The sequence below is a fragment of the Balaenoptera ricei genome, chromosome 21 (genome assembly GCF_028023285.1).
Source record: "Balaenoptera ricei isolate mBalRic1 chromosome 21, mBalRic1.hap2, whole genome shotgun sequence".
In the NCBI taxonomy this organism is placed as follows: domain Eukaryota; kingdom Metazoa; phylum Chordata; class Mammalia; order Artiodactyla; family Balaenopteridae; genus Balaenoptera; species Balaenoptera ricei.
In genome coordinates, this window is record NC_082659.1 from 29,343,095 (window position 1) to 29,364,642 (window position 21,548).

At 46.0% G+C, this 21,548-nt stretch overlaps 1 protein-coding gene across 1 annotated transcript in view; it reads left to right on the forward strand.

Moving 5' to 3' along the window:
* The window catches only part of KCNU1 (potassium calcium-activated channel subfamily U member 1), a 135,165-nt gene extending 113,908 nt beyond the window's left edge, over positions 1–21,257 (forward strand). Inside the window, exons 25-29 of the mRNA XM_059909343.1 lie at positions 5,390–5,461; positions 8,425–8,564; positions 16,063–16,257; positions 18,081–18,205; positions 20,710–21,257. Of these exons, the coding sequence (XP_059765326.1) occupies positions 5,390–5,461; positions 8,425–8,564; positions 16,063–16,257; positions 18,081–18,205; positions 20,710–21,115 (938 nt within the window). The 3' untranslated portion in view covers positions 21,116–21,257. The remainder of the gene's footprint in view (positions 1–5,389; positions 5,462–8,424; positions 8,565–16,062; positions 16,258–18,080; positions 18,206–20,709) is intronic.
* The last annotated feature ends 291 nt before the right edge of the window (positions 21,258–21,548 follow it).

Sequence of the window (21,548 nt, forward strand, 5' to 3'; positions counted from 1 at the left end):
ATTAGTGGACAGTTCAGTCCTTGGGAATCCTAGTCAAATGAAAAATGATGTCCATCTTCTAAACTGAACACACATAACACTGTTTTTTTCCCATCTTAAAGACGATCATGGAGTTGTAAGTGCTGTTATTGTTATGAATCAAATATCAGTGAGCATAGCCATTGGTATTTTATTATCATTAACAACAGGTATTATTATTGTTAATCGGTTCTCATTGGATCCTGTAGGTGTTCAAGTTACTATTCTTAGTTTTGTGATTGAGAGGATGAAGAACACTATTCTACCACACTATTTGTGGACTAGACTACAAATAATCTAGTCCAGTCTTTGGTGGGTGAACTTTGGTGGGTGAGCCAGCTACTTCACAGACCCTCACTAAACAACCAAACACCGCTCAGCACCCAGGATTTCAGGGTGTTTTGCAAATAAATAAATAATAGCAAAGCACTTCCTGAATATCAAAGTACATTGAAAATCCCGACTAAGGAAGTGTGAGCCATACCTCTGCTGAGCTAATCTGAAGATGCATAAAAATGCCTCTATATTCTGCATGTCAGTCCTTAGCTTAGCAATTAGGGTCACTCAGATTTACACAAGATTTGTGTGTGGGTTGAGTGTGTGTGTGTGTGTGTGTGTGTGTGTGTGTGTGTTTGCATCATGCTTGCAACTTTCTAAAATTGGACAGAAAAGTATTCACTGTGTAGGCAGTATCATCAATGTACAAATGAAAATGCCCGCTCAGTAAAAGCAGAGGGTAATCAGCTGACAACACCATAAGCCACCTAGCTAATCATCGGGTGACTTGTCCTTCCTATTATCATTTTTTTAAATCTCACATCCTATACAGGCTAAAAAGCTATAAACCTATGATTTTAATTCTGGTTTCTTTTATATCTGGTGATTCTCATCCTTTCATTCATTCATTTATTCATTCAACAAAAGTATATTGATTTTGTATGTGTCACATACTCTGCTAAACTGACAGGATTGGTTGGAGGAAATACAGGAGAGAGGGGAAAAGGGTTGGGAAGAAGGAAGAGGAAATGAAAGAATGTCACAGTATTTGAGTCTTCATGCAGTATGAGTAGGTGCTCTCCCCAAGGGCAAAAGGGAAAGTTTAGGGAAGAACATACTGTGTAGACCTGGCACCTTTCCTTGTGTGGATGTCATCGTACGTATTTGTGTGACAGGAAATAGAGGTCCAGACAGGCTCTCCTGTGCTACCTAACAAAGGTAGCAGCAGTAAAGTCACATTCTGAGCACATAGGAATAGCCAAGGACTGTCCCTCAGAAACCTCACCCATTACTCCGGCATCACAGGAATCTACCTGGAGTTTGCATGTAGAAATTCCCAACCCTCAGGGAAGCCTGTTTGGTTCTCTTAACCATTCTTCCTATCTCATACTAATACTCCTCTTGCAGCATGCCAAGCAGGTGGCAATGGGAATGCCCACCTCCAGAATTATCAGTATAAAGGATTGTGAAATTCTGCCAGGAGGGAGAAAACATCTTCCACGCTGAGCCATTTTCTTTCCCTTCTTCTGAGACAGTGGTTCTCAACCAGGGGCGGTTTTGACCCCAGAGGCTGTCTGGCGATGTCCGGAGACAGCCTTGGTTGTCACCACTTGGGGGGTGCTATTGGCATCTAGTGGGCAGAAGTCAGAGGTGCTGCTAAATATCCTACGGTGCACAGGTGCAAAATGTCGATAGGACCAAAACTGAGAGCTCTCACTCTGACATACCTGCTGAGCCTTTTGTGGGCTCAGCGGGCTTTCCCACATCTTCATGGTCATGACAAGGTTACACGTAAAACCCATCTAGGACCACCAAGGCTGTTCCATACAGTGGTTCACCAAGGGATGCTGGAGGTGGGGGGACAGCAAGAAGGAGGGCTCTCCAAAGGACCAGGCCTCCTGGACATCCCCGTGGAAAACTAGGTTTCTCACTGATGCTCTAATTGCTGCCCTGTCACGTCACAAGAACAGGTTGGCAAACCTAGGTACTGAACTAAATAATCTGTGGCATAATCTAAACATATAACAGTAATTAAGTCTGACAACTTAATATGCTCCTGAAATTTAAACGTACAGTAGTAATCTACAATTAAGCAATCTTTTGTAATAGCACCCTGCCAGCCTGGAAGAATTTCAGGTATAATACTGTGTACTACTAGGTAGCAAAAATATTGACATTAGTAAAATGTACCCAGGCTATGATCTGACACATATTCAAATTAACCGTTGCTCTACCAGAAAAGATGGAGTTAAGGCGGAAATTCTGTCGCTGTCCTCCAGCCAGTGTCAGAGCAGATATTTATGCAGTTACATCAGCTGATGTGAATCTCTCTCTATCCAGTAAGAACATTTGACTCTGAAAGTCAGGATAGTCCAAGCCCGTTATTAGAGGGAACTGGAATCAAAGTGCAGCTCAAAGGAGAATTTTCCCCTTTGAGGGAAACTGATCTCAATATTTTATTGAAATTGTCAACCAAACCTTATGTATTTTAATACATATATAATATATAAAGGGCATGGGCATGGGCTTTGAGCTTGGTGCCAGTTGGGGTGTGAAAACCCATCCATCCTTTACAAACCATGTAGCCTTGGGCAACGCATGTAGACCCTTAGTCAGTTTCCTCATCTTCAAAGGTGGTCTAACTCGACTTAATTCACAGGTTTGAGGGCACCGTGGTGTCGTTCTTACCTCCCAGCTCACAGCAGCCCGAGGGATCTTTTACAAATATTTACTGGCTAATGGCAGTTTCCTCCTTTAGACCCTGTAATGGTGACTCATGACAATTACAGGAAAATCATGTAGGGTCTTGCAGGCCAGTAGGGAGCCCGAACTTCCTCCTCCTCCAGTCTGTTCATACTGGCTCTTTCCTGCCTTAAGTTCCTTATCCCATTCCCTCTGTCTGGATGGCTTTTGCTCATCACTCAGGATGACATTCCAATGTCAGAGAAGCCTCTTCAAACCCTATCTGAGGTCACCTCCCCAGGTCACTCACTAGCCCCTGAAAGTTGGGTTTTTTCACGGTACTCATCGCTATCTGAAAACATTTTGTATTTGCAGCATATGGCATGTAACTGGGACAGGGACTGTTCATAGGCCTAGTCTGCAGTCGATACTCTTTAAAGATTTGTAGAAGGAGGATAGCAAAGGAAGGAAACGAGAATGGAAAGAAGGAAGGAAGGAAAGGTACCTAAAGCAGATAAAGCATCTTGCACGTTTCTGAGAATAAAGTAGAATCTCATTTCCCCCAAGTCTCCCTGCATTATGAAAATCCCAGAAGTTTGTTTAGGAAAAACAGTTGAAGGTATTCAGATCCCATCAGCAGTAAGATTTCCCAGTGAGTTTGGAGATGTGGTCTCTAGCCACCACGCAAACCCTCCTCTTCAATAGATGTGTGGACGAGGTTAGCCCCCGGGGCTTCTGTTTCCTCACCTGAAGCTAAAGGGTTTTGCTAAAGTCCTAAGGCCATTTCTTGTTCTAACTGTAAACTACACGTGTTGGGCTCCTCCTGTGGCGCTTCCGTGTTTACCGTGAATCTACCTGAAAGCATGACTCAGAATTTTAGTGGCAATCAGAAATGCATTCACCTCTACTCTGCGTTAACAAGAAGTGGCTCTTTTACGGAATATTTCTTGGGGAGGTGGAGGTAAATACAGTAAGTCCTCTACATACGAACCTTAAAGTTGCGAACTTCCAAAGATGAGAACGTGCATCTGGTTCCAGCAAGGAACCAGAACCTGTGCCATCAGCGTCAGGCGTGAGGGAAATGGCAGCTTGCCCTCTGTCTCCTATTGCTGACGATCCTTCAGCTCTACCATCTCCCACCTCCTCTCCCTCCTCCTGTCAGTAACTCTTCTTGCCTGTTCACTCGATGCCAGCCCCTGTATACCAGCTATTGTACTGTACTACTGTTCTTTTCAAGGTACTGTACTGTAAGATAAAAAAGGATTTCTTTATTTTCTGTGTTTTTTTATGTATTATTTGTGTGAAAAGTATTATAAACCTACTACAGTACGGTACTATATAGCTGATTGTGTTAGTTGGGTACCTAGGCTAACTTTGTTGGACTTATGAACAAATTGGACTTATGAACGCGTTCTCGGAATGAAACTCGTCTGTATGTAGGGAACTTACTATATTGTAGAGCATAGCATTCTATCTGGGAACAAAACCTCCCTTTGGATCTCCTCTTTCCCCCGTCCCCATCTCAGTGGCCAGTTTCCCCACCCCCGTCCCTTTGTCTGTCTCTCAGGCTGTCTGTCTGACCCACTCGCTCATCTCACCCACCCTCCCCTACCACTTACCTGACTTGGGAAACAAAAGACCCTCCACATATTTCACCTTCTTCAAGGCAGCAGAGAATCTGAATGACAAGCAGAATGTTAACTTTCACAGTATTATTTCCCTGTTACGTACACAGCATTCTCAGAAAAGTTCAAGAAAGGTAACCAGTAGTTTTAAAGCATAACTTTTGATGAGATCATCATGTGTTTGGTTTGGTTTGGTTGTTTTTTTAAAAAAATCAGGATCCTAGTTTCCTCTTTCTCTTTTCCCTTTTCTTTCTTTACCTTTTCTGGGGGGGTTTAACTTGGAGACCAAAACTCTGGGGTCATCCTTGTTTTTGAAACTCCTCACCTGTCCGCGCGTGCTAGGGCTGTGTTCCAGACCAGAGCCGGGCATGGAATCTCCTTGGGATTCCAGGCTCGCAGAAGGAGATGAAGGGCCTCACCTCCTAAGGCAGGAACTGAATGCGAAGACAGAGGCCCCGTGACCTCCCAGCCCAGTCTTTAAGGAACTCCCAAGACATTAGGGGTTGGGGAGGCCAGCCAGAGTTGGGAGGCAGAGACAGTCTTGCTGAAGAAGAAGGAGACCCTCAGCCCAGAGAGGATCTCAAAGAGGCAGAAGCACCAGGAGCCAGGAAGCCAGTCGCTGTGTCTCCACAAGCTCTCCTGGGGCAGCACCTCCTATTTATTCACAGTTTCCTGAAAGTTCCACAAGCAAGTGGATGTGGTTTGAGGCACTGCCTGCCTGAGCCGTCACCCGGCACTCCCAGTCGGTAGAGAATAATTGGATGTAACTTAGGCTGCCGATAAGCATCTACAGGGAGAACGTCACCCTTTTTGTAATTCACTTGAAGTGCCATTTAGAAAACATCCTTCCCACCCACACACGCACACACACACCAAACTTCTGGAAAGGAGAGGCTGAGGCCATTGTTTTTCTAAATATAGAGAATTGGGATTTGGGCATGAGAGTCACTTTGCTAAGATAAAGCACCAAGCGCCACGGTGTGCTTCCGCATCCTTGTCTGTGTCGCAAGCCACTTCGTTTGCATCTATCCATCTCATTCCTCCCTTGTTGCTGTCTGTGTCTACAGAGTGTACTCGGTGCTTCGGTGACAATCCCGGGAAATCCAAGTACCGAAGGATCCCCATCCTCACCGAACTGAGTAAGTCGTGTTTCAAGGACAGAATTCAAGGGAGAAGTCTTTGTATCTGTATATGATGTCCCAAGGGTGTCTTTAGGATCCACAGTCAAAGGACTGAGGACCCGAATGGGGCCCAGAGACCATTATGTGTTTGACTGGATGTTATATTGGGCTTTTACCTCTTTGGTGACATCCTCCAGCAGAGCCTGTCATATCTGGGTGTCAGGCTGCAGGAGTAGCTCCTGCCTTCTCCATTCTTCCAGGGGAGGGGACGTGGATTTGAAAACTGCAAGAAAGGCTCTCCCTAAACCAACTTCTCTACCCATCAGACGTCTTCCTCTCCTGCGGTGCTACCAGGGCAGGCACTAGAGTGAGGCAAGTGAGGGCCCCAGGGTGTAGACTTTAAGGAAAGGCTCACTCTTGGGGTCTTTAAATTTTGTGTCCCTTGTGTCTTCTTAATCCCAGCCCTGAGCGGTGCTCTTCTAAAATGGAAATACTCCCAATGCAGAAATAACAGGATGAGCGCTTACCTCTCATCAGCACCTTATGGAAAATGCACGTATATGAAACTCTCCTAGACGTGAGGAGCCCTGGGGGCAGCAAGAAGGGCAGGGAAGGCAGGTGCCTGTGTGCATTGTTTGTGAGTCACCAGGGTAGACACTGGGATTTAATACTGATAATAGTTGGTGAGAAAAAGGCAAGTTACCGAAGAGGGGGTGGTACCTTTAACACAGTTTGGACCAACTCAAAGATGATCTCTAAAGCTGCTCCTGGGCGTGAGATTTGACTCGATTCCATAGTGTAGCAAACGTTTTAGCGGGATTTTTATGATTCAGCATGTGGAGGCTGAGGGAGATTTATACCAAACTAGATGAGCAGACCTCATAGTCCCAGAAATGAAGCAGGCAGACGTAGAGAGGAACCAGTAGGTGACACCACCACGTGATTTGGGAGTGGCAGTGCAGCAGGCGGGCGACAGTCTAGCCACCCTGGATCCCAGAACTGCAGCTCTCCAAATCCACCTTTGAAGATCTCAGATCCCTTGAGCCTGACTCGTACCTGCCAGCCTATCTGTAACCACCCTAAAGCTGTTGGCTGCAGTTCTTATTTATATTTCATTTTTATTTTGCTACCCTTCTGAGCCATCTCTGACTCTGAGGTGTATATACACTGAGGACATTGATCAGAGGACTGTCATGTAAGTTAGAGTGGTCAGGAGGGACCAGCCAGCTTCTCACCGGCCTCAGAAATGCATCTGGTCACTCTCCAGGGACGTGCAGCTTTGTTCAAGGAAAGACTTTCTGGCACCAGGCAGCGCCTGTCAAATTAGCCTAACAAATCACCTGCCAGCTCACTCAGTTTTCGTTCTTTGGCCAGCAAGAAAGGGTCACAGTGACATGAGAGCTGCAGGTCTGATGGCCAGCACTTTGGTACAGATTGTACAGTGGCCTGCAGGAAAATGTCTGGGAATGCTGAGGCCACTGGTTTAGGATGACACAGCAAGATCTGGACAAAGACTCCTGGGATGTGTGTGTGTGTGTGTTGAGGGTTGGCAGTGCAAGAAGAGGAATGTGTGTGCGCATAGGAAATGTGGGTTGATACCAGTCATACCTCCTTCATCTTTTGTAAAGATGCGTAGTTCTTGGAAGAAAATGATTCATTAATACCAGCAGTCTGTCACTTCCCCCAGATGTACTAAGGAATAATTTTAAGAATTAGAGACTAATGCGGTCTTAGTTAGGAACATACTCTGAGTTGTATGTCCAGTAGATTTGTTTGGATCTGTAATATGACGGTCAAGAAGTTTGAAGGGTCTAAGACTTAATACTGCTTGCGGACTAACAGGTTAATCTGCCCAGTTTCACGGATGTGGACAGAAGATGCGAGACCACTGGGTCAGAGACAATGAACAGTTTATTACTCACATCAATAGCAGTAGCCAGAGTATCATCATTTTTGTGCTGGCTTCCCAAGCCCTAGTTCCCACAGGGGGACATGAAAAGGTCCAAGTGATACCTGGACCCACCATGAACTGCTTTGTAAGAGAGGAACCCTGAGCTTCGGGAACCAGCATCTTTTATGATGGGCAGTAAGCATGCCTTCCCTTTGCTCTGGTAGGAGATATCACTATCTTCCAATGCTATTCTCTATACAAACATTTTTGAAGCAGTAGTCTTGGAACGAAGGCAATCAGCGCCTCTGCTGTCCTCTTAGAAATGACCGATTTCACTGACTGCAGAGGCTGCCTACAGGGGGTCTGAGTTGCAGCCTGGGGCCAGCGTAGGTTTGCTAAGGGATGATTTGGCCACTGCTGCACTGGCCTGATGAGGGTGATTCTTGAAGCCCTTGCTGCTCAAAGCGTAGCCCATGAATCGGCAGCAGCAGCAGCGTCTGCAGGCTTGTTGGACATGCAGACTCTCAGGCCCCACCTCAGACCCAGTGGATCAGGATCTAGATTATAACAAGATCCCCAGTTGATTCTTAGGCGCATTAAATTTTGAGAGGCACTGATTAACCCGTTCTGGGCCCGAATAACTCTAAGGACCCAAGTAAATACCACGCCACCTATGACGTAGTATATGGAGAAAAAGACGATAACGGGGGTGAGCAGATGTCCCATTTATGTCTCTTGTTCCTATGCGATTATGTAAAGTGGCCCCTTTTTCTTCCAGAAGTGTCCTGTCTTGAAAGTTAAATCATAAAGGGTGACATTCAGGACACTTGCTTGGAGAAACTGAGCCTGAGGTACAAGGATATCTCCTTGATGATGAAGGTCCCCGAGGGGCTTCCCATCTTCAGGGGATGAAGATATTAATACTTGGAAAGAAAAAACTATATACTGAAGTTGAGGCAGGTCCCACTTGGACCCTAAAGTAGGCATCAAATCCTTTGAGCGATGGTCCCTCCTTGGCCTGCCTGGTCCGGAAGTCCTGTATTCTTCGTCTTGTCTGCCCGCCTTTCCTTTTTGCCTCTTTCACTTGCAGAAAATCCTTCCAACATGCACTTTATTGAACAGCTCGGTGGGATGGAAGGAGACTTCTCGGGAATGAGCCTGCACCTCAGCACGTCCTTTGCCACTGGCACTGTCTTTTCCGGCAGCTTCTTGGATTCCCTCCTGGCCACGGTAGGTGTGCCGAAGCCGAGGAGCCCCATGACCGAGCCCCTGCCACGGGGAGAGTGCGTGGCTCAGGACTCGGGTGGGTGTTGCTCACTAACGCCTCGCAATTCTGCGTGCTTGTTCATTTTCCAGGAGAGCTTGTCCACGCACATTATTTCACCTTTGCTCATGACTACCTGGCAAGGGAAGCCAAATGCTCACATTTTTAAAATTAAAAACGTGAAGCCCTTAGAGCCAGAACACTCAATACCGGGAGGAATGAACACATCCACAGAACCCACCTTTCAGCTTCAAGTGCATCTTAGCTGACCAGGCTCTTTGGCGTCAGAGCTTGGGTGGTGATCCTGCTTTCTCTTCTCTCTAAAATATTCCCAAGCTATACAGAAATCAGCCATGAAAGGATGCGGGGTTCAAGGAAAGGGCTTTGTTTGTTTGGCCTTTGGTGGTGTGAGTTTTATTCAGAGCTGAGTTCAGTCTCCCTCCACATTGCCCCTCTTGTGGGACGCATTTTTGACTGCACTGTCATTCTTTCTCTGAGCAGCTCCCTTGCGTGGATTGCAGGATTTCCATGAGTAGAATCCATTCATTGTGTGACTGCCTATTGAACACCTTGTAGGATGCTGTCCTAGGTGCTGAGGACACAGCAGTGATGAAACAGACCAATCTCTGCCCATGTGGAGCTCATGCTTATGGAGGAGGTTGATACACACATGATAAGTATTATGTCAGATAGACAGACGGGCCACGGTGATGTGAGATAGGACATGTAGGGTTTGTGGAAGGAGTTGAAAGTTCAATAAGGCGGCCTAGGAAGGCAGCCCTGAGTGGGTGGTATGTGAGTCAAGTTCTGGGAACAGGAGAGCACATGCCTTTCTGATCTTTGGGGAAGAAACATTCCAGGCAGAGGGAAGGTCAGGTGGGAGGACTCCCATTGTGTTCAAGGAATTTGACTAAACCTTAGGAAATCTGTGCGTAGCCATTTGTGAATGGCTGCGAGAACTCCTGCAGGGGAAATCCTTGTAACCCCCTCCCTCACAGATGCCTCCTACCCGGACGTTCCAAGAGAAGGGCTGCAAAAAGGCTGAACATCTATGCACAGATGCTGACATAGCACAAGGCTCTGAGCACAGTTTGCTAGATTGGCTGCCTTCTGGAATTCTGCATAGAAGAGGCATCATTCCTGAATCGTATAAGTGCCTTGAAAGTGCAGTCTGCATTTTAGGGGAGCGTGGTCAGGGCACATGCATTGCCCTTATGGCATCAGTGGATTATGTTGCCCGGCTTGGCTCTGTCTCCCTAAGCCTTTCGGGGGAGGGTCCGTATAAACCCCATTGAGCTCTCAGAAAGGTAATACCATGTCAGTGATCGTTTAACATTAAACAGGCTGATAGACTTCGAATTTCCTAAATTAAGCAGGATTCAGCCTTGACTGAGCCAGAGAGTCAGTGAGGGAAGTCAAGTCAGGTCACCTTCCTGGGAAGGTAGCTCCGTCAGGGAAAGGATTTTAAAACCCTGCCTGTCATGGATACTTCAGTTACCCTGCCCATAATTAGGGACCGGAGTGTCAGGCAGGAGGTGACGTGATGAACTGGATCTATCTGCAGGACACATTTTAGAAGGGTTTAAGGTCCCCGTTCTCTTCAGAGATCCCTAGACAGCAGGCAGCTTTGTGCCTTAAATTAAACTCCAGCCTCGGTTAAACTCCACTGGCCCACACAGGTAGGAGCGAAGTCACAGACTCTGTTTAGAGTTAGTGGGAGGAGCAGGCTGGGCAGTGTGGACCGAGAGAGTGTCCAGCAATAAGCACATCCCATGAGCCAGCACGGGGAACACGAACTTGGGGATGAGGCTTCTCAACACTCACCTTATGAGAGTGACCCTGTGACCTCTTCGAGGAGTGCCCCTTCCTCCCAGGCTGCCTTCAGCCGTTGTATCTCATTCTGCTGGAAAATGAAGTAAGCTGTGTAAAAATTCAGGAGTCTATTCTGAGGCCCCATGGTGAAGTCTGTGGGAGAGAGAGAAAGCCACATACGGTGGCCTGGGATGGGGGACAGTCACATGAGATCACAAGCCACATTGGACCCTCAGCCTGCCCTTGGGGACTCCTGGTAAGTGCCTGGTTTGGGACTGGCACTTGGTCGTCTGACGAGGCCATGAGGACGGCATTGGAGCTTCAGGGTAGAAGGCACCCTGTACGTCAAGGGGGCTGGCTTGGATCTTGAACTTCTTAATCTCTACCTAGTGGCCTCCTGCCCCAGCTCTCAAATCCTTGATGACGAATGGCTCAGCAAAACGAACACACTTTAACACTGTTTGGAGCTCCAACTCCAAATCTCTGGCCCTGATGAGCTGAATTAGACCCTTGAAAATGCTCAGGGGATGCTGCCCGCTTGTTTCCCTCCCCCTGGACCTGGTACTACTGGCTCCACTTGGCTTCTAAGGATGGGGGTGACTTTCTATCATATCAGCCACACAGAAAGAAAGCGCCCAAGGGTCAGGCCTGAGCCTCCAGTTTCACTGTCTCTGCTCATCCGAGGACAGTTTGGTCTTGGCTGGCCTCCTGACCTTCCAGCGGCTCACTGGCGGTGAGGGCAGTAGCCTCTGAGAAGAAGAGAACATTTATCCTCTTGCACTGAAACCATCTGGGGCCACTGTGGTGGCTCCACCACATGTGTCCAGCGCGCCACTTTATTCTCCATACGTATTGGAGCATCTCCTCGTGCAGGCATGCGGGAGGAGGGCCAGGGTCCCGATCTCCCCGTAAAGTTAGGGCGGCAGTCACGGGCCCTGGGTCATCACTCCCTCCATCGCACGCCCACGGCAGACACCGCTGACACTCACGGGTCTCCTCCTCCACATCACACCTGCGAGTCTTTCCCAACACAGCCCTTGAGGCGGCATCTTCCAACAGTTTCATTGTTGAGATAATATTAATAATTAGAGCAATATCTGGGGTAAGAACAATGGTAACATCATCTCTCAGGTACTTACTTAAGGTCTTTGCTGAATGCGTTACCTGCATTATCTGTTGAATTCTCCTGTCAACCTAACCAAGAGGATACAGTTACTAGCCTTGTTTTACAGATCAAGACTCGAAGCCTAGAGGGGCAAATAATGTGCCAAAGGTCACAGCACTTACAGATGACAAGTTGGTTTTCAGACCCAAATTCCTAAGGTTCCAGAGTCAGACCAAATCCATTACGATAAAATCCACTGCTGCTCCAGAAGGCTCTTCCTGTGATTACGAGTGTCCTTTCAATACACTGAGGTTGAAGTTCTACTTGGAGGAATCCGCCTCCCGGGGTGCTCCGGAGTCCCTGAGGGATGGGCAGGGAGGAGAAGACCAGGGTGCACCCACCCTCCCCAGTGCCCACCCACCCCTTCCCCCTAGTCAGAACTACTCTACTCTCATCTTGGTCTCATACGAGACCCAGATATATGCTCCTGCATAAGATTTGATTCAAAGAAGGATTTCTGTTGTTGAAAAGACTTTAAAAACCACTGCCTAGAAGTTAGAGAATCTGACCAACAGAGAGGCATGAAATAAGAGAGCCAGATTCCTGTTCTCTGTCTTCTGAGTCAAGTCTCCAGCTCCCAGTTGGGAGTCTTGTCCAGGAGACAGGAGTCAGCCATTCCACCCCATTTTGCACATCCATTTTGTCCCATAATTTCCCTCCCCAAGGAACATGTTCCAGATTCGGCTCTTCCCACCTGCCGTCCAGCTTGATGCTCCAAGAGGTCTGTTTCCCATGGCTGCACAGTCAGAGGTTATACTTAGAATCAAAATGTGTGTGTCCCTGGTGCCCATCCTCTGCAGAAGGGAAAGGCTGCGGACTGGTGCGTTCCAAACAGGCTCCCTCAGGATAAAGGGGGCTGACACCTCAGCAGCTTCTGGAACAGGATGAGGTCACCTCCTTGACTCACGTCTCAGTGAACTCTGTTTCGACCTGATATTGCGGGGCCCTCTCTTCCTTCTCACCTGTCCCTGGAAAACTGCACTGTGCTTCCGGGTTCTGGTTCCAGGAGGATGAACTCACAGGTCCCGAGGAGAGAACAAAGCCTGAAAAATGTGGCGTGAGCTTGTCACTGCCTGAAAGTACTGAAGTTCTGTTTTAGACTGTCATGTAGTTTTCCCCTTCTATCCCCTGATATCCCTGTGATTTTTTTTTCCAAGATAAAAATAATGGATTTTCCCTCCAAATCTTCTGATTCAGCCAACGCTATGACTTCAAGTATCCCCTGGAATACTACTGTAAACTCCTGGCCCAGGTGGAGAAACATGCCCCTAAGGTGGAATTCGGATTCACTTTTAATCCTCAGCTCAATGCTATATAAAAATATGGAGGCGCCCTCAGACCCCTCCATATGGGAGCAGGACTCCCGTGTGGCTTTATAACAATAGGATTTCAAAACTGGACATGAAGTAGGGAGCATTTTCCTTTACTTATAAGGGAGGTAAGGAAAATAACAAGAGTTACCTGGCTTTCTCAAGTTCACTCAGCTGGTTAGTGGCAGTTTTCCTACCATATAGCCTCATTCTCAGCTTAGAAGTATTTCTCATAAAATGTGGGCCTTAAGACCTTTTGAGATTCTCAGAATTAAAAGTAGTGAGTGGCTAGGATGTTAGTATCTATGTTATTAAGGAGTAATATGAGAGAAGCCTCAAACTTCACTGTAGCTAAAAGTTAAAACACTTTGGGCTGCAACATTTTCAAGCATCAGAAGTTCAAATTCTGATTGAACTGATTACATTAGATATTAGATATATTAGATATTAGATAATATAAATCTGAGTATATTAGAAACACTATTCAAGTTTAGAAGTCCTAAAATGTTTCATGCACATTTCAACTTTGATATTTTCTTGAGAAAGAAAAAAAGAATGAAAAAAAAAAGGAAAGAAGAGAGGGAGGGAGGGAGGGAGGAAAGAAAAAAGAGACCCATAATGGCAGTGCCATGGAACCCCGAATATTAAGAATATAAGATGAGCTCAGAATAAGGGTGACATGTAAATCCCATTATTTTCCCCAATATAGAATTGCAAGCCTTTTGATGTCAAAACTGAAGAAATGATATAGTCAAAAGCTAAGCCTCTCTCTGTTAAATATGTAAAGTACATGTTTCCCTAGAGGCATTGATACCAGGATAACCCTAGAAATTACACCTTTTTTTTTTTTAATCAGTGGAGAAATATTCTAACAGCATTATGTTTGATCATTCTACATTACGGCCACTTGTTCTTAAACGGATTGTGGTCCAATCTGGATTTACCTCCTCCGCTCCCTCCTAGATTTCAGGGGGCCAGATCCATAAGCACCCTTCTGGGTAGCAGGATGAAACAGAGAGGGAATATAAGGAGGTGACTGTCACTCAGGGGGTTCGTTCTTTCAGTCTGGACATTAGGATGGAGAAGGCGTTTAAAGTCATCTTTAATCTGAAAAATATTGTAAAAGTTCTTTTTATTTTCTCTTCATTTACATAGATTATATTATGTCCTAGGTCTCCTTCTCCAGTGGGCTCTACATTTTGCTAACAGTATTTGTTTATTTGTTAAAAATCAACTGCCAGTTGCACTCAGTATTCTGACAGCTGTTTTTGCACTCAATTTTAAAAAATTATTTGTAATAATTAATTGTTTGCAGTAATCTTTGCACTGAATATTCTTACACCTGCCTGGTCCAATGTGCTCCTGAAGATGTGAATGTTAAGTAGACAAAGTCTGTCTGAAAGAACACATCATTTAAGGCATGTTGCTCAGAGTGTGATTTGAGGACCACCAGTGTCAAAACTACCAGAGGTGCCCTTTAAATTCTGATTCCCACTCCCGTACATAAATTCTGATCCAGTAGATCTGGGATCCCAGAAATCTGGTCTCATGAATATCACTCCAGGTGATCCAGGTACATGAACACCAGTGTCAAAGACAGCACAATTCAGTAGTGTGTGCTGTATATCTCATTTAATCCTGCAAACAATGCTCCAAGGTGGGTATTATCATGTCATCTTTAAAATCATAAAACTATGACTGAGAAAGAATACACGAATTGTCCAAAGGTGTTTCGGTCTGCTAGGATGTGCCAGTCCAAGATTCAAACTCAGGTGTGTTCCGTACAAACAACTAGCTCTAAAATGGAGAAGAATAAAATAGAGTAAAAGCCAGTGGCCATGGGATCACAAAGAAAGGAAAATTTCATTCTGATGAGGAGGCCAGTATAGAGTCTGCCAAGAGGAAAGATGAACCAGATGTTCTAAAGCAAAAGCATGAAGGAGTAAAAGTGTCACTTGAGCAACTGCAGATAGACTAGTGTGCACCGGAGAGAACGATGGCTCATGGAGATGAGCTCAGAAAGAGCGCTGGTGTCAGATCTTGAGGGCTTTGAAGACCGTGGAAACGAGTCTGAGCTTGATTTTACTGCAGGTTCAAGGGATGGGTGGCGGAATCTGATCTGTGTTTCTAGACAACCTCTCTGGAAGCATTTTGAGCAATGGATTGTAAATGAGAAAAAGACTAGTAAAGAGGTCTGTCTCATAACCCAGACTTCAGAAGACAAGTCCCTGAATTGGGGCGTGGAGAAAGTGAATGGTAAAATTTCTCAATAACGATGGAAGTCATTCTTATTATTTATAATGAAAACAAAATTACTGATTTTTATGTAGGTGCTATATAACCATGTAAATTCTCATTTCTACTGGAATAAAAGTTCGATTTAGATAAGACAAAGGGTAGGAAATTTAGAACATTATATAGATAACAATGGATTTAAGAAAACCTCATGGGCAATTATTACAATGATATTTCCATGTATGTCACTGCCTAGTCAACACTGAGTGTGTGGGAATCCTCTGGGAAAACAGTTTAAGAAAATGGCTTGGCTTATTCAGACTCAAGCTGCTTTCAAACTAAGTTGACCCACACGTCAATCTCTGGCTACATTTTGATGCCAAATATTCTGAAATTCCATTCATTTTATACTCCACACCTACTGTTTTCAAAGTACACCGTAACAGCTGTGGGAGATTAAGTTAATACCTGTCCTCAAATAGGTCAGAATCAAAAGGAATATAAGTAGATTCACATCTGGAAGATTCAAGTGTAGACGCCAATAGTAATATCAGTAGTCCCCTAAGGAAAATCTCTAGAAGTCTCATTACATATTTTAAATACATGTTGATGATTATTAGGGTATCTGTGGCCTGATACACTCCTCTGGTCATTTTTGGAAGCGGGGACACCCTTGGGGTCAGTGTCATTACCCCTCTTCTCCTACTATTACAGTGTAAGTCCTCCCCAAAAGAGCAGGAACGGGGTCAGTGCTATTTTCTCTGCGCTTTGCCTAACCCAGTGCCCTACCCAAACTGCCAGCTTTTGGATGATTTTAATAATGATAATGAGAGACACTGCTTTGTGCCATCAGATCCATTTCAAACAACGATGCCCACTAAGTCGCCACGTCTCTCCTCCTCCACCTTCTGACTTTGCACATGCCTCGTCCTTGCTTTCCAGGCATTCTACAATTACCATGTTCTGGAATTACTTCAGATGCTGGTGACAGGAGGGATAAGTTCTCAGCTGGAACAACATTTGGATAAAGAAAAGTTCTGTGGGCTGAATGACAGTTACTCTACCGTTTCACCTGGAAAGATGCGGTGTAAGCTGGGGCTTCTGTCCTTAAACCAAACCATTTTGTCGGACATTCAAGTGAGTCAACTCTTCTCGTAATAGAGTGTCCTAACCTCCCTGAGTTTTGGAAATTGATCCAACCTGTTTGGGTTCCTAGATCACCTATAGCATATAAATAATAACAATAATAATGACAAAAATTGATTTATATTCATAGTGTATTTACAATTTACAGTGCATTTTCACGTGATAACTGTTTTTTGCAACAATTCTGAGAGATCAAGCCATTGTTAGTATCCCCATCCTCTGGGTAAAAAAGTACACAGGAAGCATCAGAGAGGTCCCATAACTTTGTCCCTTGACAAGGATTTTAATAATAAGTGTAACGTTAATATTCACTGAACATTTGCCCTGGGCCTGTCTGCTTTGTTTGTTTGTTTGTTTCTCACTTAGTCTCTCCAAGGGTTTACATGGTAGGCATCGTTATTAATTCCATTGAACAGATTAAGAAGCTGAGGTGCAGAGAAACGAATACTTACCTGAGACCGTATTGCCTACCAGTGACCAAGCAGGGTCCCTCTAAGGCAGTCTGACCCAGGGCCTGCCCACTCTCCCTACGCTTGAACTACTAAAGAAATCTGATCTGGACTTCCCTGGCAGTCCAGTGAATAGGACTCCACGTTTCCAAGGCAGGGGGCACAAGTTCGATCCCTGGCCGGGGAACCAAGATCCCGCATGCTGCAGGCCATGGCCAAAAAAAAAAAAAAAAAAAAAGAAAGAAAGAAATCTGATCATGTCACCTGAAATCAGGCAGAAGGATTCCACGTTTGGGCCTAAGAATCTGACTGGGCTAGCTAGTGAAAAATGCTTGAGTTTTCTTAGTCCTCTCAGCTAACAAACAGTAGATTGTAGCAAGGAAGAAAATAATTCTGGCAAATTCCAATGAGGCCTCTGGGCATTTGGGGATCTGTGTCGAGCCCAGGCTGCAGTGAGGAATGTACTGGTCAGCCTGCCTTTTGGTTTAGTTTTGAGTGACGTGGCATTCGACTCCGCGGTGTCACCGTCAGGGGCCGGCCTGTAGAGGGACCTGAGCAGAACCCCTTCTTCACAACCCTCTTCCTGCCTCTGTGTCTGCTGTGTCTCGGCAGGTACTGCCAATAAGGGCGAACCCCACGCTCTGTGCCTCTGAATTCCAGGTGCAAACAACATTCCAAAGCTCCCTCCATGGTCCGGTCCTTCGAATTTCTGTGGTCCTGGGTTCCTCATCTCAGGTTGACTTGTGAGTGATTCTAAGCCCTGGACAGCTGCCACTGGCCACTTCCTGTGGGAACCAGATGTGGTCAGCCCTTTCTTCTCCATTTATGTCTGGTCCTCTGTTCTTTACCCTGAGGAATCACAGAACTAAACAGACTGTTCTCTTTCGACTTCCCTGAACGCACTGGCTGCTGCTTTGGGGCCTGCAGTCTACTCGTAGTGCCTGTTGGCAGCAGCTTGAGAGCAAGGTCAAGAGGAGGATGAGAGGGCCGCTCTCTCACTTAACATCCCAACTCATTATGTGCCTTAAAAACGGAATTTTCCAACCTGGTGCTCACTGTGACTTCTTGATCGTTACCAAGACAGCAGTAGTAATAAAAACGAGCATAGCCCCTTGCCACACCACGCCCAGACAGGCTCCTGAAAGACCAGAGTGGTAAAAACAGCTGCCGGTATTAGATGCTCAAAACTCATGGTGAACCTGATTTCCAACCCACTTGCTACTGCCACCAGAGAGGTATTAGGAGGCAGCTCTTGGGTCTTCCAAACTTCCACTGGGAGAAAAGGCAAATGACACTCCAGTAAGTGCTTGTTACAGCTTGATTCGAGTGCCACCAGACATAAGTTTTTCTCTCTTCTCTCCCCAGCCAAGAAGGACCTTTGGGCAAATATTCTGCGGCTCGTTAGATAATCTTGGAGTCCTGTGCCTGGGCTTATACCGCATGATAGATGAAGAAGAGCGCAACCCGGAGCACAAAAGGGGAGTCTGCTGGTGTAGAAAGTGCTGGCCACCGCCCAAGCGTAGGGGCCAAAGTGACTTCATTCTGAGTGAAAGAGACGGCCAGAGCTTAGGGCCCCCAGATGCAACAAAGGGTGCTGGGGAAGTAGATAATGGTGTAGGATCAGTATAAATAATATGAATGAACCCTGATGATTGGGATCCAGGTAGTATTGGCCATGTAAGGAGAAGGGCTTCTCTGTCCCCAGTGAAATTTGAAATGTAGACCCAGATTTTCAGTCAGGGTTCTTTTGTAACTTACCCCTCATCGATGCCTGTGTGACTTTTTAAAGCTGAAAAGCCACTGTCCACACTGGCAAGATTTACTTGTTCGCTGCCAGACTCACTGGGTAAATATTTCTTGAGTGCCTTTTTTCTAACCACTGTGCTTTGTCCATCTAATATATGGGAGTGATATGTAGAGATTTCAGTTTAAAGAAGATCATTCTGACAGTAGCGGGGAAGAGAGAGAAAATGTGTATGGAGGGGGGAGGAGAAAAGAAAGGGTACTGGGTACCAGCTACAGACAGCACAGTAATGTAGGTCCAGACTAAGAGTCTCGTGGTGGGAATGGGCAGCACTCAGTAGAGAAGAGAAATTAAAAATAATAGAGTGGAAATGGATTGATGAACCTGTTTCAGGAGGAAGGGGAAGGAAGTCAAATCCCTGAAAGTGGAGTAGTCATGAACACGAAGAAAGACAGCTTCTCTGCTCGCAGGAGAAAGAGAGGAAAAGAAAGGATGCCAAGGCAAACCTGGCTGTGGATGAGGGGTGTGCTTATGGAATGTTTACGTAACACTAGGATTTCTCGGTGACGTACAGGCATAGCCCTGGCTGAGAGAAAAGAGGGGGAAAGTTTCTAGGGAGTTGAGAAAGACGTAAAAGTTACATCAGTCACTGAGAGGAATGGAAAAAGGAGTTTACTGTGGATCTGTAGAAGCAACAGTGCAAAGGGAAAGGACGGGGGATGGAAATAGCCTGAAGAGCGGATGTACCCAAGTGTAAGGAAATGAGAGAGAAAGAACGAGGGGAAGTTGTGGTCAGAGAGTGATTTATTGAAGGGTAAGATTTTAGAGGCAGGATGTGTCAGGAAATTACAACATCAGTATGTGGCCAGGAAAGTGGTTGGGAGATAAAGATCACTGGGTAGTGGAAATCAAAGAAATTGGTCTGCGTGTTGGAGTCGTAAATCACGGAGACACTGCAGGCACGTAAGGTGACAGTGGCACTAGAGTTTGAAAGAAAAAGTGTCCCATGTGCCAAAGGCCTAAATAAACATGGAGGTGTGTGGATAACACAAATGAGTCAAGAGGAGGGTGACAGGGCTGTAGAGCATGGACCACAAAGATGGGGGGGAGCAGGGATGCTCTGGAAACAGCACTCGGAAGCCTGAATGATGCTGATCCCCCACCCCCGTCTCTGTCTGTCTGTCTGTCTGCCTGTGACGGAGCTCTCTCCGCTTCCCCCAACACCTCTGGAAAACCTGTGGACCGTGGTAATTGGGAGAAGGTGCAGCCCATACTTGGGCGGACCTCAGGGAAGGAAATGATATTCCTGTTTGAAAGAGAGTACGTGGTTACAGCAGATCACAGAGGTTACAGGGGACTCAGTGGGCGAGAGGAAAGTGGGAAGATTATTCAGTGAAAGATCAGTGGTGACTTGTGATGGGTGCTTAGGGAAGAAGAGGTGATTATTCGGGGCAGCACTGAAAGTCGTGCAGGGTTCTGCTGCCTTAGCGTTCTGACAGGGACACGGGCGTCTTCATGAATCTGACTCATGTTCTCTGAGGATTTGCCGTGTGCCTGATTTCCTGCTAAGACATCCTGCTTCTCTGCAGATTCTGTCCACGCAGGTCCAGGCTCTGGGTGATCTTTGAAGCTCATTGACATTCACTATTTGCTTACCGGTCAAGGTTTCAAGTAAACCTTTGGTTATTTTCTTTTTTCTCCATTGGCCAAACTACATTCTGTGTGAAAGTTGGCGGCATAAACATGAAAATAGGCCTAACCCAGGATGGAAATATCTGGCCTGCACGTAATCTTCCAGTTTTGATAAAGCTTGGCTAAGTGCTCAGAACTGTGCCAACCGAATTCATTAGGGTCGTGGATATTAAAAGCAGAGAAACATAGTTGGAAAAGCCATTAGAAATCAATTAGCCCAAACCATAGTCCCATCCCTCTCCCATTAAAATGATGAGAAAAGCAAGGCCCGGAAGGGAGATGGCATGCCTAAGGTCAGAGGTGGCTGGTTTCAGAGGCAGGGATGAGGACTAGTCTCCCGGTTGCTAGCCTGGGACCTCTCCTGTTGACCTGTGCCAGAGAGTTGTGTTTTTTTTTTGTTTTTTGTTTTACTATTAATCAGAAACCAAATAAAGCAAAGCAAAACAAAAACGTTTCCTCTTTTGGCCCAGCAAAATGGCTTTCTTATTCTGGCCACTGCCTGCAGCCACACTGTCCCAGCTGCAGGGGCTCAGAATTCATCTTTGGCTTTTCTTACAGGTTTGTGATTACCCGGCCAGAAAACGAGTTTATGCTGCTGCCCTCGGATCTTGTGTTTTGCGCCATCCCTTTCAGCACCTCCTGTTACAAAAAGGATATTTCACCTCCAAGTCCGTGTGAAATTATAAATATGGTGCCACTGACAGAAGAGACGCTTACAGACATAAATTGTCCTCCTCCTTCAGTTGACCAGGTCAGCGAGACTGCAGCCCAGCCGCCCAGTATATCAGTCTGTTCGCTGGAGCCAAAACCCATCCCCGCTGGTGATCCTAAGCAAGCAGTATTGACTCCAAGTGGTAAACTCTCATCCCAGATACATCCAGGTGAAACCACGAAAGAAGATGGAAAGGAAAACATGGAGGAAACCACAGTGGAAGATGCCTCTGCCTATCCAGAGTCAGACTAGACCTGCTGGTATTTCCCAGGAGCTCCTGGCTCACTCCTTACAAGGCATCTCCAGAGATGGTGACTTTGAACACGGAAGGAAAAGATGGACGCCCGCCATTTTTGTGCCCATTGCTGAGGGTGGGATCGGCAAGCCCACACTGTCTGGGAAGAGACAAAAGTCCGATCAAATCCCACTGGATCTGGTGTGATAAATAAAGAAATAGATGAGAAATGCCTCTCTAAGGGAAGTTCATTGCTCTGTGGCTCTTGAGCAGAAAACATGATGGTTGGACCTGTGTTAAAGACATTCTTCAGTACTTGCTGGGTTCCTCCACACAGGGAATATAAGAAGTAATCAAGGTAAAAACGAGAAGGATTTAGACATAAGAGACAAGAAATAAAGTGCCCCCACATCAAGCGTCTTACATTCTTTATCCTCAAACAGGCAAGTA